A 19,494-nucleotide genomic window follows, 5' to 3' on the forward strand; every position below is an offset into this window, starting at 1 on the left:
GTCCTTAAACTACGTCCAAAGTAGAGGTATGGGCACTGTGAATCTCGCTTTGTGTGGTAGGGCACAGGACAGCGGAAGTCATTCCAGATCTAGAGCAAGCCCAACTTGGGAAGTCCTCCACCCTACAGAAAACAGCAGCCAAATATCACTAGACCCTACTCATAGGGTCGGTTGCACCAACTGTTTGTGATCGTTAAAGAGTTCGCTAAATTTCATTGTATGGAAAGTTTCATAGTAAATCGCCGCGGCGCGCCGGTTGACGTTGATCAGTCTGTTAAGTGCGGATGGTGCAACTGGCACATAGTGTTGTGTTCCTGCCGATGAGTAAGGTTGCCAGAGCTCAACGAGGGTGCGGAGTGTTAGGGTCGGCAACGCGCATGTAACTCCTCTGAAGTTGCAGGCGTACATAGGCTACGGAGGCTGCTTAACATCAGGCGGGCCGTATGATTGTTTGCCACCAACGTAGTATAAAAAAAAACTAAATTACTCTCGTACGAGTAGGTACCTATTGTACCTAATACTTATTAAGAATTCCAACCTACAGTCCTACATCCTAACCCTTAATACCATCAAGAATGTTTAAGTCATCAATGTCGTCATAATAAACACATCGCGTTCAAGAGATAATGTATTTACAACGCGCTGTTAGTGGTCATGTAATATTTATAAATTTTTGCTATGTACTTATAATTTACATATGACATCAGAAAGTACCAACAGCAGAAAGTAAATGGAACAAAGATCGTAATGCGGACTAGGTACCTATTATTGGTATCAATTACCCCATCACCCGCTGGTTTTACCAGTGCGATCAGTCAACGCAGGGCGGCTTGTGGCAAGCTGCGAGCTGTTGGGGAGTAGCGACCCCACGTACCCGAGTACTCCTGGGGGAGCTCTGTCACCCGAAAGGTGGGTGAGTGTTTCAGGTTCCTCTGGCTTGCTCTAGCCAACCGTCCAGAGTGGTGTCGCGAGAGCTGCGTTTTCGAGCGTAGATGTGGAAACGTAAGTGGCGAGTTGACTATTGTTGCATTTGAGCTATCTTAGGTGTAGCTTTTTGTGGGGCCATCTTGGGAACGGGACGGGGGTCGTCCGGTTTTTTTCTCCCATAGGCCCATAGCCCATTATTTAGTCCATCGCTTTCACCCAATAACCTAGTCTAGACTCCATCAACTCTCAATAGTCCTTTCACCCTAGCGGGTGCTGCCTCTGCATGCGTCCCATGAGCCCATGACATGGACAAGGGCAACATCCGCTTGGTGTAGGTACCCCTTACATATCATTAAATTGTCAAAAGGTTTTCTATTCTCCGTATTGGCATCAGTGTTTACGGCACTTACTCTCTTTTCCTAAGAAGGCATACCTTTTTTTTTTGGAAAACCGTTTACTTTGGGAACACAGGAAATGGAAGTAAGTCACATTTTAAGCAAGAAGACGCAAATTCCAATTAAATACAATTGCTCGCCACGCCTGGAAAGCGAACATGTTACACACTCACTAGTGTAACCGTTATTTATAAATTATTTAGAGCTGTACTTGCGAACTGAAGTGCTAGTTGTAAGGGTCAACTATCCGTACTGTGTGAACGAACAAAAACAAGTAAGCCGTGCGTCAAAAATGTACTTTCAAGCAGATGCGATCAACTCACTCGCGCGTGCAAGACACTCGAGTTACGATCTCCCACAGTAATACATACGTACTCCTAAGCGTGGAGCAGGATTAAGTATACACAAATATTTAATTCCTAACCATAGCACAATGATGACTCATGAAGCGTCGTTACCAACCATGATGCTAGTATAATGGCGTCAAGTACGCATAAACAGTTAAATATGAGCTCAGAATTGATATGATTAAAACACTTGAGAATCATGCGTCCGCCCACAGACCGCACTTCACATTCCAACACAGCTTTATGTCATATTACACTCGTAACACAGTAGTAAGTAGCGTTGCTTCGTTCCTTAATAGAACTTTATTATGTTCTGTAATTATTAATCGTTAGATGTGTTTCACCCTCGTGATTTTACGTCTACCTACTTATAATTAAACTTTACGTTTCGATAATAGATTAGTACCTAGGGCTAAAAGTGATCCAGCTGCAATCGCGTCATTACGTCTACTGAAGTGCGTAGTGGTGGACTGGACGAGCTGAAGCTCGTTGTGGTGCGCGGGAGTTATGGATTGTGAAAGAAAAGGAAAATCGAGTCTTTAATTTACTCCAGCCTGGGGCTCTCGTGAATTAACACCCTCGTTAACAATATTTCACTTACCCCCCTCGTTGCACAATGTACTATAGTGTAAAATGTTTTTAATACAGTTACTCAAAAAGTTCTACTTTACGTAGCTGTTTAGCGTGCGGAAAGTTGGTTTTCACGAACTTTTTTTTAAATATATATTTCCAATTCCAATTCATGACTATACTTATTGATGGTTGTTTATATTAGTTTCCTTTAAACGTCGTAATCAAAATAAAAACCTACTGTTAATGAAAGAAAGAATACGAAAAATATACATATTTCATATTTTATTACTTACCTCTTCATCATTATAACACGTTTATTTTTTAATATTGAATATTGAAAAACCGTTCTTAATAAGTTGTCTGAATGGAACGGAATAGCTATGGAAGGTAGCCTGTCAAAGAAGAGGCGTTTTTTCTAACTGCAAGCATGTTTTAAGTTTCCAAAGGCAACATTCGATATTGTTTTTATTCCTTACATGTTGTTTTTCTTATTTTTTCGCAACTGTATTAAAAAACGTCGTTCGATACACGTGCGGTAATGACATAATTTCCGCATTAGCATCGAAATGTACTATTCCATAATGTCAATATCAAGGGAGAAAAATGAGGACTACATTTTTTGTATAGTAAAGCGGTCGTCCAATATCGTCCTAAAGTGGTGCGTAGACAAATTTAGTCCATTACATTCCTTTTGTAATTACATCATCTTTTTCAATATTTTTCTTTTTGGTCTATCAGTCACAAAAGATGCTTATTGTACTCATCACTTTTTTTTTACTTATTGCTCAAACTACAATTAAATGCGCTACTGGCATAAACTGTTATTTCATAATGCACTTGAATGTCATTGAACTCCACTCGAGATTTAAGTGGTGATACCATTTAGGTAGACTTTTTATACTGACGAATAACGATTACCTAATAAATACCTGCCAAGGCATCCATGGAACTCGATATCTACCGATTTGTCCGATTTAATATAATTTAACACATTATCAACGAACCTTAGGTATAGTCCGTGGGACTGCAATGCTGAATGTTTGTTACGGCCTGAGCTTACTACAGTAACAGTCTGGTAGGCTCGTCACCATCAATTGTAACGGGTAAAACCACGCGCCCAAAGTATCTGCCACCTTGAATACTTTTAGTGGATTGCCGAAACAGGCTTTAGGTTACTTTTCGCCTATGTCGTCGCAAATATGGACATTATGGACATATTTGGTATCAGTGCAGATGACAAGCTCGAAAGTGGTGGGGGTAGTTGCTGTGACGTCAAAAAGTCGGCAGTACAAAGTTTTTACTTTTTTTTAATCATTCCATGTGGGGTATGATTAAAAAAAAGGGCATCAAATGAAAGGGCTTTGTGAGTAGATCACAAATATATAACATACTGTAACATTTTCACTACTTCGTCTAACCAATTATTAGAAAACGTTCAAAAATTTCACAATCCACAGTTGACTTTGAACTGCTCTAAATTGAAAATGACTGAATGGATCATTCTAAAATATATATCAAGTGACTGTGATTGTCCTTTACATAACGTTAAAAAATAATTAACCAGATATAACCAAAAATAAGAAAAGTACATCAAGTTGAAAAAAGTATAATTTCCTGTTACATTAAACTGCAACTATTATTAAAACAAACAAAAAACCAGACTATTTACATATATTTTTGAAATGGTCTTTTCACTAGCTTTCATTTGATATCCATATTGCTATAGTAAGAATAAAAAAACAACCCCCCCCCCCCCCTCCCTTTTTTCATTAGCGGGCGCCATTTTCAAAATTTATATAGCCCATATGAGATGTGGTTAAATTCGTCAGGAGTGTGTCCCCCACCACTTTCGAGCTTGTCATCTCATGTAAATATGTTCAGGACATCACACTGAATGCACTGATACCAAATATGTCCATATTTGCGACGACATGAGCGAAAATCGATTTCCAGAAGACTTCTAGACCAAAAACCACCTTACTATTTTTTAAATATCAGTTCAAATATATTTATTTCTCTAAGATTCTAAATCACTTAAAGCGAGAAACAAACAAAGTTTTAGTAATTAATAACATAAATTACAGGTAATCCATAAGCGAGCATAACATTTTTTTTTTAATGAATGTCGGTATTTTTAAATTCAATTAATATAACAACCATGGAGACTATATAAAGGAGCCAAATCTCTATGTATGAAAAGTGTCCATCAAAAAACAGTAATTAGGCGGCGCCACCATACACCGAAATAACAAGTTATGAGCACTCGTAAGATGTTGGTTAGTGACAGCGTAGCCGATGACGCGCGACGAGCATGCAACCGGTTGTAGCAACTATTATAAGGCGGGATGCATACTAGGGCCAAGTGCAATGATACTTGCAAATTATATGGGTTAACAATTAAGATGGTTTATACAATATGGAAATATGGAAATATCTCTAAAGAATATCTACCACAGTCTAATATTTCTACATATAAAGACATTTTTGTAAAGTTTTTAGAGAATGTTGTCACCTAGCCAAAGTGACGTTTGCTTGCGGTTCGCTATCGAATCGCTTTGTGTCTGTCTATCACTCTTCCACATTAGTGTGACAGTGACAGTTGCATTTCGTTCGCTACATAGCGTAAGCGATTGGCATGTTGTCTACATACGCTGAACCGCTACTTTTGATGCTGACTGTGTAGGTACATATTTCGTGTTTAAGCTTTTGCTGGCCGAAGATATACATATACATATTGCAAACTTGAGTTTGAATAGCGGTTAAGTAAGTACCGAAGAATATAATACACCTATACACTAGATACTTGACGCAGCATAGCATTGCTTAGAGGCAGTTTGATTTTGTTGATATCGATCACTTGAGATACAATTTATTACGGCACTTAAGCTAAAAGCGATGAAAAGTTGTACTTACTCGCTTTCGTATGTCTATCTGGATATTCTCCTCTATAGTTTACATTTCTCAACCGATTTTCATATAATTTGGCAAGTAGGTTCTTTAATTATGAAAAAAAATACTATTAAGTACACAGAGCCACTAGTTTTAGAAGAATACCTACTAAGTATTTGCAGTCCATCCCTTTGGAGATGTTGAGGTTTTCTTTGTATTTATTTCCTTTTTTAATATTTATAAGTGACTTACCTATCGGTGGACAATTCTGCTCATCCAATTCGTCATCGCAATCGTTATGGCCATCACAACGTTTAGTCACCGACACGCAGCGCGTGTTGTCACATGTCAGTTCATCCGTGTGGCATTCTGAAACCAAAATGGTGGTTACACTGGATGGTAGTTTATATTTATTATGGAGGGTAGAGGTAAGGAGAGGTTCTCTTTTGGGAGAACATTTTAAGTGTCCAGCTGCCAGCTATATTATTTATAGCTGACAGTTGTATTTAAACTTACATACTTAAACAGTAGTTAAACTTTAAATTTAAAAAAAGCAACATTACATGAGTCGTACAAAGATACAGCCGATACAGGCAACAAATTCAAAAACTTGACTACTTTCGAGATCCTATAGCGGGCTCGAGCGGCCGGCTAGAATGTGTGTATGTAAGATTAACGGACTGGAAAATACGAAAAACTGAATTCAGGACCCAGGAGATACAATGGGTGTTTATATCATGAAATATACTATTATAAAATCAAATAATTTATGCAATCACATATTAATTCTGAATATCTGAATTTAATACTTCCGATTCCATTTAAAAACTGATTTAACATTATTCCCATTTTCGTCGCGTTTTTTAACGTTGACAGGCAATTAGGCTAGGAAATAAATGCCCAAAAAAAGGTATAGAGGGAAATGCTTGGAACACAATTTTTGACTTCGTGGCTTTGTTTAGACTAGTTAGGAGGTGAACATATCAAAAGTCCCCGGCCGTAACCCTGGTGCTGAGGGGGAGAGGGGGTTTTGAAGGTTCCATTTTTCAGTTTTTCTCGGATAATATGTGTCTGAACGACATGGCCACTTATACAAAATGAAAAGTGATTTAATTTGTTACAAGTTTTATTCCGTCAAGTTTTTCGATATCTTGTATAGTTTTTGAGATATCCGCTCATTTTAGCGAAGCTGCTAGGCCGGGTTTGGAATCGTTTTCGTATAAATCGGGGGTGCTGAATTCATTTATAGTATCGACATTGACACCATTCCTAATTAAAAACAAAATTTAAAAAAAATGATTTTTTATAAAACTCCTCTTTACGCTTAAACCGCCGAACCGATTTTGTTGAAATTTGGTATAGAGATGGTTTGAGTCCCGGGACAGTCCATAGGATAGATTTTATAACCAAAATCATCTTTTAAGAGTGTAAAAAGTGGGGTGGAAATTTGTATGGGGAATCAATAACCGCTGAACCTATTTAAATAAAAATAAAATTTCACACCTTCAAACTATGATTTTTTAAGATAAAAACTATATTATGTCCTGTCTCGGGACTTAAAACATCTATTTACCAAATTTCAACTAAATCGGTTCAGCGGTTTAAGCGTGAAGAGGAGTAAAAAAAAAGTTATTTGTTTAAAGTTTATATGTTTTTACTTTGGAAAGGTGTGAAAGTTGATACCATAAATAAATTCAGCACCCCCGATTTATACTAAAACGTTACCAAACCCGGCCTAGCAGCTTTACTGATGTAGATAATCAAGATAAAAGTGAGAGCCCTAAATAAACCTTCAAGAGCGGATATCTCAAAAACTATACAAAATATCAAAAAAATTAACCTAATAAGACTTGTAACAAATTAAATTACTTTTCATTTTGTGTAAGTGGCCATGTCGCTTAGACCCATAGTTTCCGAGATATAATCGAAAAACCGAAAAATGTAACCTTCAAACCCCCCTCTCCCCCTCAGCACCAGGGTTACGGCCGGGGACTTTTGATATGTTCATCTCCTTTAGTCCAAACAAAGCTACGAAGTTAAAAATTGTGTTCCTAGCATTTCCCTCTATACCTTCTTATTGACTTTCCAGATTTTTTTCGTGATTGCAGTGGCTATATATGTAGCAATCCAAATCATAAAATTATAATTGATAAAATGTATAATGATATTATTAATTCTCTAAGCGACGCTGCAACTCTCAGTTATAATTATAATAATAATCAAAAATCGTCTAAAAGAAAAAAGCCTGTAATTGGGTGGAACAAGCATGTAAGCCACGCACATAAAGACGCTAAATGTAAGTTTAAGTTGTGGGTATGGTATGGTATGGTATGGTATGGGGAACCTATGTCGGCCCATATTTACGACGATATGTGTGAAAGTTGAAAGGTGTTCAAGTCTCGTTTGAAATGGTGTCAAAAGCACGAAGAGCAGTTAAAATTGGACATCATTGCGAAACATCATTAGGCCGGTCCGCACAGTTCAAAATGTATGAGAAATCTACATTAATTCTCACATTAGAGATTTTTTGAGATGTGATTACCTATGTTACAAATAATATATTTTGAAAAAAATCTCCACAAAATATGTCAATTTGTTTTTATAAATCCAAATTATTACTAAAATAGAGAAATAAACCAAAACATCAATCCCCACACTAGAGATTTTCTAATATGCTGTTCTCAGGCATATACTCATTAAGTATTTATATTTTCTTCCAGCTTGGCACAGAAACCTGCCCCCAATAACTTTCTTTATTAATTTTTTTTTACATAAAAATAACAACTAATGTGTACATAAAAATTACATGTTAATTAAGCTCTTTATATTTACTATATTCTACAAAAAAATCTCTAACGTAAATGAATCCGTTTAATTACTATTAACCATTTTTGTTTCGAATTTTTTTTTGTTGCTTATAGAAAATGGACACTCGACTTTTGTTTCACCTTCATAAATCTCTTACTCATGTTAGTGTAATAACAAAAAAAATCTCACGTATATGTAATATTGTATGGAATACAACCATAATTATTACGACGTCCAAGCTATTTAAATTACCCACGCAGGCACTAACTGACGGGTACTGATTCACTGTAGAGAACGTTTGATCGACTTCCATATCTCCGTCTCACTTCAATGTTCGCGGTAGACGATCGGTCCGCTTGAACTGCCGAGAGTTCGCGATGCGGTCGACCGTTAATTCTCCCATGACTAACTTACCCAGTTTCATCGGTACGCGTAACGATTGTTTACGCATGTTTAATTTTGATTGCGCGCTTACTTAACACACCTCAGGCAAAGCTCCGATAAAACGCGCAATGCATACATTGCGGCATATATCTCACGTATGTCAGCTATGAGGCTATGACATAGCAATGACAGACAGTGGCAGTTAGTGCCAAATTAGAATACACACTTTTTTACCAACCATAAAGTTTAGTGCAAAGAGAATTTTAAACTCCTTAGTGAAAACCTCACGGTTTGTGCGAAATTGAGCGTTAAGCTATGCTATGCTAATAAAGATGATGGTGTGATTTACGGAAATTAATAATAGATATAATTTATTTTATTGTATAATACATTCCCGTTTCATTTACACCCAATATTATATCTTTTTCCGTAATCAATTGCGTTTATAATTACTGTAACCGTCTGTGTAGTGTACCATAATATACGCGATGGTTTGTCCTCCGGGCCCAAAATCGATGATCCCCTTTGATTATTTATTTTAAATGAACGTCAAAATCCAGACAGGAAATTTGATTTTGACATTTACGGCTACTGCCGTAGCAGTCGACAGCAATGTCGCGCTTCAATATTGCTGCTGCAGTCGACTGCATTGCTGCAGAAAACGTGAAAAAGGTCATTCAATTCAATGGGTAGTAGGGTTATGAGATGAAATGACGCAATAATGAAACTTTAGTTAATTAACAATATTATATTAAATCATTATTACATACTATTTTACTTGCAAAAAGGGTTACTACCAACATCCTTCTTGGTGCCCAAATGAAATAAATAGTACATTTCGATGCTAGTGCGGAAAGTATGTCATTACTTCACGAGTACCGAGATAGGTATCTTGGCAAGACTCGGGACGAGTGAAGAATGACATTTCCGCACGTGTATCGAACGACGTTTTTTAACACAGTTGCGAAAAAATAATAAAAACAACAAGTGAGGAATAAAAACAACAAGTAAGGAATAAAAACTTGGAAACTTAAAACGCCGCTTAGTAAGAAAAAACGCCTCTTTTTTGACAGGCGTTTCGGCAGCTATTCCTTTAAAGTGATATTTTCCAGAATGAACAATAAATGGGCTACATTGTCCATTTTTTTATTTAGTGCAAATCGCCACACTGTAATTGTAACAGGGAAAATTGTCACAAAAAATTACATAACATTAAATTTTTTGTATGGAAAGGTCTAATAATTTTTTCAAAAATGAATTCCTCGTTCCTAAATTATACGAAAATGATATATAAGTTACCCTAGTTGCTAAGAACAGGAAGAAATATAGCATAGATTGGACTTGGGGAGCCGACCCTTTCACCCCCCTTTTGGGGGGCGTTACGATCTCGTGGCTACCGGGCTGAATCAGTTTTATTTGCCCTAAGGAACAATCAATCGTGCCAAGCGGCATCGCCTGAGACAAAAGTGCATACTCAATGCGCTTACTTACCACTATAATTTAATAATCAAATTAATGGGCCCTGGAGGGAAATTCTCTGAAAACCTTAAGTTAGCTCATTTTACTTAAAGGAGACATTCTTTTATTTTTAAAAAGAAACTAAATTGCATTCAAAGGTTTTTAATTTTTTTTTTCAATTTTGCTACGACAGACGAGTGTAAGACCTAATGTTTCTTGAAGAAATGTTATCATTAACATTAACTGTATCGACGTGGTATCGACTAGTAGAATAAAATAGGGAGTGTTTATTGTTTGGAATTTTTAGTCGGTTCGATTCCCAGGCGAGACAAGCGAATTTCAAAAAACCTTTGAATGCAGTTTTGTTTATTTTTAAAAATAAAATGAGCTAACTTAAGGTTTTAAGGCACTTTCCCTTCAGGGCCCATAAAAAAATTCCACACTGTATATTCAGAGCACGTCTTATTCTCAACTGTTAGACCTTAGACTAATATAACTTAATCCCAAGTTTCCTTACAATTATACGTAATCGAGGGCCAGGTTCATACTGGTTTCATGTCGCGATGCGCTCGCTGACAAATACCAAGCGGTAAGAATTGCTGACATTTGCGTCTTTCACTCTCACAGCTCCCGCTACTAAAAGCATCGGATGACAGGATCGTTGAAAAGGGACAAACATATCGTTTGGCGTTACGTTACTCTTCTCGTGAATTGTCCAAATTTAAAATTCGAAATTAGCTTTATAATTTGTCCGGGCGGCTATTCGAAGTATAACTAAGTGGACGGTCCTTACTAACCAGTAAGATTCAGATCAAGCATAATAGATAGTTGTAAGACTTCAAGGGTCTATTTATATCTGACACAGCATCCAGTATTCTAAACGTTTTGTGAATAGATATAAAAATTTGACAGCTATTGTTTTTCATATAAAGACAGACACTTAATGCATTGAACTATTGAACCTTAACGCAATGCCATAAGCCATAAGGTATACTTTCCTAATATACCTTGAGGCTAATTCGAACTTTGTTATTAAAAATGTCATTTTTTTAATTTGCGTGTGCATTTCGCTCGTACTAGTTAAAATATGTTTTGGTGCGAGTGAGACGGTCGGGCGAATGATAACAAAATTATATATTATTGACATCTTAAATAAAGTTCGAATTGGCCTCTGTGAATGCCTGGAAATACCGTATACTTTTTAAATTTTTTATGCTGGAAATTGATTTAATTATCGAGAGAAAAATGAATATGTTATTCTTCCATAACTTGTGCAGTTACTGGCAAAAAACTAGAAATGTCCATTAATTGTGCAGAACATTATTTGCTGTTTGTTTCCAAAATCTTGCTGCTATTCTACAAATATAGTAGTGACTCGGGAGATTTTTAAACATGATCGATACAACTACTTCACAACCACCATAGTAAACTTTTCTCTCGGTGTGGGAGTTCCTCGGTCATGAAAAACTTACAAAATAATAATTTGTTTCAATAAATCTATAATTTACATTATTGTCGAGAGATATTCTGACCGTGTAGTCGTATAAGCTTCATAACCCATTCTACGAAAAATATCTTATGTGGGAATTATTGTTTAAGTAGTATAAAAGATTTAAAAAAAAGTTTTATTTCTCAAAAACGGGAACTGATATCAAGTTGTTACTTTACAGACGGGTATTCAATATGATATAGAATTCACCCATGTAGAAAAATTTGAGTGTGCATTTAATGTAACTTAAACTTTATATTGACTCCACTACATTCCAAACGAGATTTTCGCCACTTTTGGAAGTCTACGAATCAGCTGAACGGTAAAACAAGCCTGCCCGTGAGCGTCGATGGAGTGAGTGACAATGGGTCTATAGCAGAGCTATTAAGAGATCATTTTACAGTTAAGTCACCTTTGGGACCATCGCAGGTGGCGGATGCTGCGGACTGCGGCTTGAGTGGGCGGGAGATATGTACTCGGTTAACAGCGAAAGATGTAAAAAACGATATAAGTTCGATAACGCGAGGGAAGTCTCCCGGTCACGATGGCCTCAGTGTGGAGCATCTGCATCATGCTGGTCATCATCTAAATAGAGTGCTTGCGATGTTGTATACTTTTTGTATACAACACTCATACTTGCCTGCAGACATGATGAAAACTGTAGTGGTCCCAATTGTGAAAAATAAAACTGGTGACGTCAGTGATAAATGCAACTACCTATATAGGCCTATTTCCCTCGCTACAATAGTCGCAAAAGTGCTTGACTGTCTGCTGAACCGACAATTAGACAAGTGCTTAACTTTACACGATAATCAGTTTGGTTTTAAACCAGGTCTATCGACTGAAAGTGCTATTTTGGCGCTAAAGCAGACAGTTAGGTACTATACGGACAGGCGGACGGCCGTTTATGCTTGTTTTCTAGACCTATCAAAAGCATTTGACCTGGTTAATTATAACATCTTGTGGCAAAAGCTGGATAGTTTGGAAATGCCGGCCGAGGTTAGTAGTATTTTTAAATATTGGTACCATAACCAGGTCAATGTGATCAGATGGGCGGATACATATTCACAGCCGTTTGGACTTGAGTGCGGAGTGAGGCAGGGCGGGTTGACCTCGCCTAAACTGTTCAACCTCTATGTGAACGCGCTTATAGAGGAGCTCAGTAACACCCGTGTCGGTTGTCATATAGATGGAGTGAGCGTTAATAATTTAAGCTACGCTGACGACATGGTGTTGCTGAGCGCCTCAACGTGTGGACTTGCCAAGCTCATATCCATTTGCGAGCGATATGCAGCGAGCCATGGGCTAATTTATAATTCTAAGAAAAGCTAGTGTGTCGTCTTTAGGGTTAAGGGTAAAAGCCCACCGCTGTTTCCATCTGTTAAACTATATGGCCAATCACTAAAAGTTGTCGATAAATTTAAATATCTAGGTCATGTAGTGACATCCGACCTAAAAGACGACGACGACATTGAGCGCGAGCGCAGAGCGTTGTCCGTCAGAGCGAATATGATAGCCCGCAGATTTGCTCACTGCTCGAGGGAGGTAAAGCTCAGTCTCTTTAGAGCCTATTGTACTTGCTTCTACACCGGCAGTCTGTGGGCAGACTATACGCGTAAACGGTACAACGCTCTGCCTACCTAGGTTCTGTAGCGCGTTAGGGATGTTCGCGGAGGCGCGGGTAGACTGCTTCTACACCACTATGCGCAAGAGAGCAACCTCCCTGGCATAGAATAAAGAAAGAGGGCAGTAGGCTATCTCCGGACCAATCCGCGATATAATTGCCTACCGTACTTGCCTGTCTGAGGGTTGTCATTTTTAGATAAATTTTAATTCAGTGCTTAGAAATTGGCAAGGGCCGGAAAGTTGTATTTTTTACTTGTGTTGTATTATTTTAAACTAGCTTCTGCCCGCAACTTCGTCCGCGTGGAGCTCATTTATATCATACCTGCATACAAACTACCACCCCCCTTGTTACACCCGTAAAGGATGATTCCTGGGATAAAAACTATTCTATGTCCTTCCCCGGGTCTCAAATTATCTCTATACCAAATTTCATCCAAATCCGTTTAGCGATTTAAGCGCGAAGAGGTAACAGACAGACAGACGGGCACACTTTCGCATTTATAATATTAGTATGGATTACGATTTATAACTGTAAGTAGGTACTTAGTTACTATACCTACCTACAATACCGAGAAATAAGTTCTCCTGCGATTATCACACATTTTTCATGTATTTAGCGGTGCCAAAAAGCCGTGACGCGCGAACCTTGTGCGGTGTTAGCCCCCCCCGGCTGGCGCACTGAGAAACGGGTCGAGATTTTGTTTGAGTGTGCGTGCGGCGACGCATAGATACTATGGCGCACACATACAAGTCGCGCGCGGTGCGTTTGTATGAAGATAACATACTTTGCCCTGTTTATACTATGTCCCTGGTGTGCAGAGTCCGGGCTAGCTCCAACAGCATCCTGACTATGATTGCAGACAGGGTTGACGGTGTTTATTTGAACAACTGCTACCTCATTCATGTGCGCAGGAACTTATAAATATTTAAATATGTAAATAAATATGTAATAAGGCATTGATAATAATAATAATATAACTAATTTTGCTGTTACTAACCGTAGTATAAGATTACCCATAAGCATTATTAACACTGATTGATCCTAGTTAGTCGTTGAATAAAGAATTTAATTTAATTTAATTGCTTGGCCTAAATCCTGTAACTTCTAGATATGCGAGGTAGCCATAGCTTACGCCATACAATATCGTCTCTACATTTATATATTATCACACCCAAGTAAATTTGTTTGCCATTTTAAATTTGTTTAACATAGCAAAACCGAATATACTGGAATGTAATAATAAAACCGGCCAAGGTGCGAGTCGGACTCGCGCACCGAGGGTTCCGAACTTTTTAGTACTTGTTGTTATAGCGGCAACAGAAATACATCATCTGTGAAAATTTCAACTGTTACGGTTCATGAGATATAGCCTGGTGACAGACAGACAGACGGACAGACGGACAGACGGACAGACGGACAGACGGACAGACGGACGGACAGACGGACAGCGGAGTCTTAGTAATAGAGTCCCGTTTTTACCCTTTGGGTACGGAACCCTAAAAACCGGCAAAGTGCGAGTCGGACTGGCGCACGAAGGGTTCCGTACCATTACGCAAAAAACGGCAAAAAAATCACGTTTCTTGTATGGGAGCCCCACTTAAATATTTATTTTATTCTGCTTTAAGTATTTGTTTTTATAGCGGCACCAGAAATACACCATCTGTAAAAAGTTCAACTGTCTAGGTATCCCGGTTCATGAGATACAGCCTGGTGAGAGACAGACGGACAGCGGAGTGTTAGTAATAGGGGTCCCGTTTTTACCCTTTGGGTACGGAACCCTAAAAACGGCAGCAATACTTTACAACCATTATTTATAGAAAATCTATCCTAGTGTCAATAGTAGGTACAATGACGAGCAAAGCGAGGAGCACTTAATTAAAAACTAGGACTAAAATGGTATTAGATTTTTTGCTATCTCGAATAAGCTTGAGTGAAACGTAGTGTAGAATTTTGTTTATCTTCAGTTAAGTAGTAAAAAGGTTAAGTAGACGAAAGAGTGAAGGTTATTTAAGCGCACGATATTTAAGCTAAATACTTATAAAATGTTGAACTTGCTATCGGTATGAAAAAATAACACTTATTTTATCCTGCTGTCATTATATGATTATTGATTATTATGTTGTTGTGTGTGTGACCTCAACTCTGGAACCGACACCTATACCTGTCGTATCTGCACAGAGTTTAAAGATACGCAGAGCTGCTAGAGTCGCTGAGGCAAAACTGTGATTTCAAAACACACCGATTTCCTCGTGTTTACTCACGACACACACACATTCACAGCTCCAGAGGGCCTAGCCAAGATGAAAATTGTTGATAGAAAACGCTAATCGACAACACTTAAATAATGCATGAAAATAGTCACGTGGCTTTTCGTAGCATCGGGCATTCCAATTTTTTTTTATTTTCGTTTGGCGTTTGTCAATGTACGATTGTTATCTTGGGTAGCCCCCCTGGGCTGAGCGGTGGTTGTCTCATACCCAATAAGTGAGTATGTGTGCGTGCAATATCGGCTTGCCATGAAGCCAGTTTTGCCTTAAGATACCTTAACTCTTTCTATCCGTCAAGTCTATGCGTAGGTATCTGAGATTTTGATTGACTTTTATTATAATGATTTTATGATAAATATTATTTAAATTAATTAATTATTTTAAATGAGTTTTAATTTATAAAATAGAATAATATTGAGATTTTTGTCTATGTAGCATATAGAGACAACGTACATACATATACTCGTATTATATTTATAAGATACCTATTCACTCTTTAATTACATGAATATTATTATTTTTCATTTGGTTTTTTTACCATCGTACTAAAAAAATGCTATTTTGAATTCCCGAAATGGTTTCTTTACACAATACAAAAGTTAAAAAAGATTTTAGCAACACTAGAGAAAGTGCAGTTTAACCTTTTCACACATTTATTGTTTTTGTGAAAAGGGATATAAGTTTTTTTTGACAGCCAATATTTCTGTTACTTTCACAAAAGTCAGTTCAATTTAAATGAAAATTTATAATTCATTACCTAAACTATCTAGTCTAAACTAAAAGCAAAACCCCAATTTTTTTAGAAAGAATCCAGAGAAAACACGGTTAGAAACGTTTTTCGGCCGTACTGAAAAATGACACTTTTTGAGTTTAACCCTTTTACACTGGAGGCACAGATATTTCATTGCATGTTTGAAAAAAGAAAATTAAACGATTAAAAACGATTATCGTTCCAAAAACTTGTTATTTAACTGTCCAGCGAATAAAATAATTTAAATAAGTTATAGTGACGTCACAAAGTTTATGACTCCCCGTTCCCTTTGTCACAACATGTTACATTTTCTTGACACCCTCCCCCCCCCCCCCTAAACGTGTGATGATATTAATTTCATTTCATTTATTCATTTATTTCAATCAACTTAGGATAATAATATATTACATTATAACATTACATACAATTATTATATTACAGTTAAGATTAAAATTAAAGTTAAATTAGACTAAAATTATATTAAACCCCTAAAATAAATAATTAATTATTTAATTAATTATTTATTATTTAATTATATTATATGACCCCTAAAGATGAAAAAAATACATGAACACAGCCATGCACGCCATGGTACATTAAAATTAAATAAAAAGGCCTTCGTCATAACTAATGAACTACCCATGGATCTACAATAGAGATACAGCTGGACATATTGTCGCTAATTTCATAATATGTAATATGCCCACACCCTATTCATACCCATAATTCTTTACGCATAATTATCATAAATATACACATCTTCATACTCACAATCACATCGTACATCCAAATTTATACCTTTCTATCTTTAATTTTCTGAACTACAAAAATAACTTTGTATTAGCATACATTTATACAGGATAACAAACTTTATTTTGCGTGCGAGTAAGTGCCATACGTAACTTTCTAGATCGTCTGGCAGGTAGAAGGCCCCGACTAAATCGTCTGGCTTATTTTTTTTATGACTATTTAGATACTTAACTTTAAACTGTAAAAATTACAGATTGCCTCAAGGACCTTTTTAGAATTTTTTGATAAAATATTTTGCACGCGTCTGGCGAGGTTAAAGACCCGGCCAAATCGTCTGGCATAATTTTTTTATGACTATTTAGATATTCAATTTCCACTTGTAGAAATTACAGATTGCCTCAAGAACCTTCTTTGGGCACCAAAAAAAAAATTTTTTAAAAATTTATAGGTTGGTTTAGACCCGCTACCCTGCAGCCAGACTTGTAGTGCTGAGGTAGGGTAAGATAGGAGAAGCATCAGGCCAATTTTCAGCTTGCCTCAAGGACCTACTCCAAATTTCTACCAGCTCTCCGTCTAATATGGCTAAGGCCTAAGACGTAGTCCGGCGAGCTCGGTTCTTCATACAAACGTAGTTACGCTCTCATTTTAAAACGACTAGCTAGATTATTTTGAAACTTTGTACTTATAATACGATAAGGTATATCTAGTCCTGTAATTAGTTTATGTAGCTTCATTCATATACCATAGTTAAAAAAAATACAGCGAATTTAAGTTTTTCATACAAAACTTGTTTTTGCTCTATTTCGTTTGTTTTATAAACTGGAGCTATATACCTAAACTAATTACAGGACTAGATATACCTCATGTCAATCATTGTATGTTCAAAGTTTCATTACAATGGGAGCGGAACTACGTTTGTATGGGAAGGTGTAATTCGGCCGAACTTGCCGGAGACTCTTAAATGGTTATCGCTTGCAGAAGAGATGTAAACTCCAAAAAAAGATCACGTTTCTAGTTTGACACTAAGTATCTCTACATACATTATAATCCAGTTGTCACAAAACATAATATATGGTGCCATACTATACAGCGTCATCTAATTCAGCTGCCAAACTCGGGAATACTATTTTTAGGGTTCCGTAGCCAAATGGCAAAAACGGAACCCTTATGGATTGGTCATGTCTGTCTGTTTGTCTGTCTGTCCGTCCGAATGTCACAGCCACTTTTTTCCGAAACTATAAGAACTATACTGTTGAAACTTGGTAAGTAGATGTATTCTGCGAACCGCATTAAGAATTTCACACAAAAATAGAAAAAAAAATTCATCAAACCTATACGTGTGGTATATCTATTGGTCTTCAAAAATGATATTGAGGTTTCTAATATCATTTTTTTCTAAACTGAATAGTTTGCGCGAGAGACACTTCCAAAGTGGTAAAATGTGCCCTCCCCCCCTGTAACTTCTAAACTAAGAGAATGATAAAACTAAAAAAAAATATGATGTACATTACCATGCAAACTTCCACCGAAAATTGGTTTGAACGAGATCTAGTAAGTAGTTTTTATTTTATACGTCATAAATCGTAAACCGCAATTTACCTTTCATTCAATCAACTCAAATATAAAAGTTGGGCTCCCATACAACAGACGCGATTTATTTATTGCCTTTTTTTGCGTAATGGTACGGTACGGAACCCTTAATGCGCGAGTCCGACTCGCATTGGCCGGTTTTTTTTTTCTTATAGTTTACTCTTCTAAAGTCTACAACTCTGTGGTGAAAATCGTTTTTCTCAATATTTCTTGTTGTTGAATTAAACATTTTTATTTGTACCTATGTATTTATTTCCTTATTTGCAATAACTTACCTGAGTTTGAAGATGACTCGTCTGGGTCTACTGCAGAACTGGGTCTCTCGGTTTCAGGTAACGGCAGATTTTCTTCACCTCTAGGTATTTCATTAATGGAATCGTCTTTATGCGGTAACAGAAAAAAATAATATTAAAAAACATACAAAAATATACAGGAAATTAATTGAAGAAAAATAAAACCAAAAAAGTGTACCCGACGGACAGCCAGCCTCGTCAGCGCCATCCGAGCACTCCTTGAGGCCGTTGCAGCGCGTGTACCCGGGGTGGCACGCTCCGCCATCGCACCGGACCCAGTCGTCTGGGCACGACTCATTTGATGCTACATAACATATATTCAAATGTATTATTATATATTATGTAAATAACTTATGTTATGTATATGCTAGTTATGTACAATATATTACGTGTTTCTAAATAAGCCCAGTTGTCCAGTATTGTTGTTTTTATTAATGTTAGTGAAAAACAAAACATGTTAAGTTGTACATAAGATTACAGATTGAAGATTACGATTACGTAATTGTATTACATAAGATTTCTGCACTGATTTTTTATTGATTTAAGATTTTGTCAAAGTATAATTGAATACTTGCATATAATTATTTCCCATCGTGTATCTATTCATGAAATCATTTACCTAAGTTATGCGTACGTTAAGAAATAAAATTCATAACAATGTTGTTAATAAAAACATAACATGAAAACTAAAACCATAAATAAATATGAATATACCTGAATTTTTCAAATACTTTACCTTTTTACGATTAAGGTAGACCTTAATAAATTCTCATAATCATATCCGCCCTTCAATTTTCACCGGTCCTAGTACGGTGCTGTACTCGGTGTACCACTTAGTGTAAGTAACATTGCATGCAGATTTGCACGTAGCTCCGGTATGGGAGCAAGACATCGCTATATACGTGCATAGCGCTATATCGCTTATACACCAGAGCGGTGCGCGAAT

General features: G+C 36.9%; 1 protein-coding gene across 14 annotated transcripts in view; it reads right to left on the reverse strand.

The window, feature by feature from the left end:
* Positions 1-19,494, reverse strand: part of LOC134754140 (basement membrane-specific heparan sulfate proteoglycan core protein) — a 319,966-nt gene that overhangs the window by 199,879 nt on the left and 100,593 nt on the right. For all 14 annotated transcript variants that reach the window (XM_063690229.1, XM_063690236.1, XM_063690227.1 and 11 more), the window contains exons 7-9: positions 18,727-18,852; positions 18,531-18,635; positions 5,384-5,500 (exon numbers count right to left, since the gene is read on the reverse strand). In XM_063690229.1, the coding sequence (XP_063546299.1) occupies positions 5,384-5,500; positions 18,531-18,635; positions 18,727-18,852 (348 nt within the window). The remainder of the gene's footprint in view (positions 1-5,383; positions 5,501-18,530; positions 18,636-18,726; positions 18,853-19,494) is intronic.

The sequence above is a fragment of the Cydia strobilella genome, chromosome Z, assembly GCF_947568885.1.
Source record: "Cydia strobilella chromosome Z, ilCydStro3.1, whole genome shotgun sequence".
Lineage (NCBI taxonomy): Eukaryota > Metazoa > Arthropoda > Insecta > Lepidoptera > Tortricidae > Cydia > Cydia strobilella.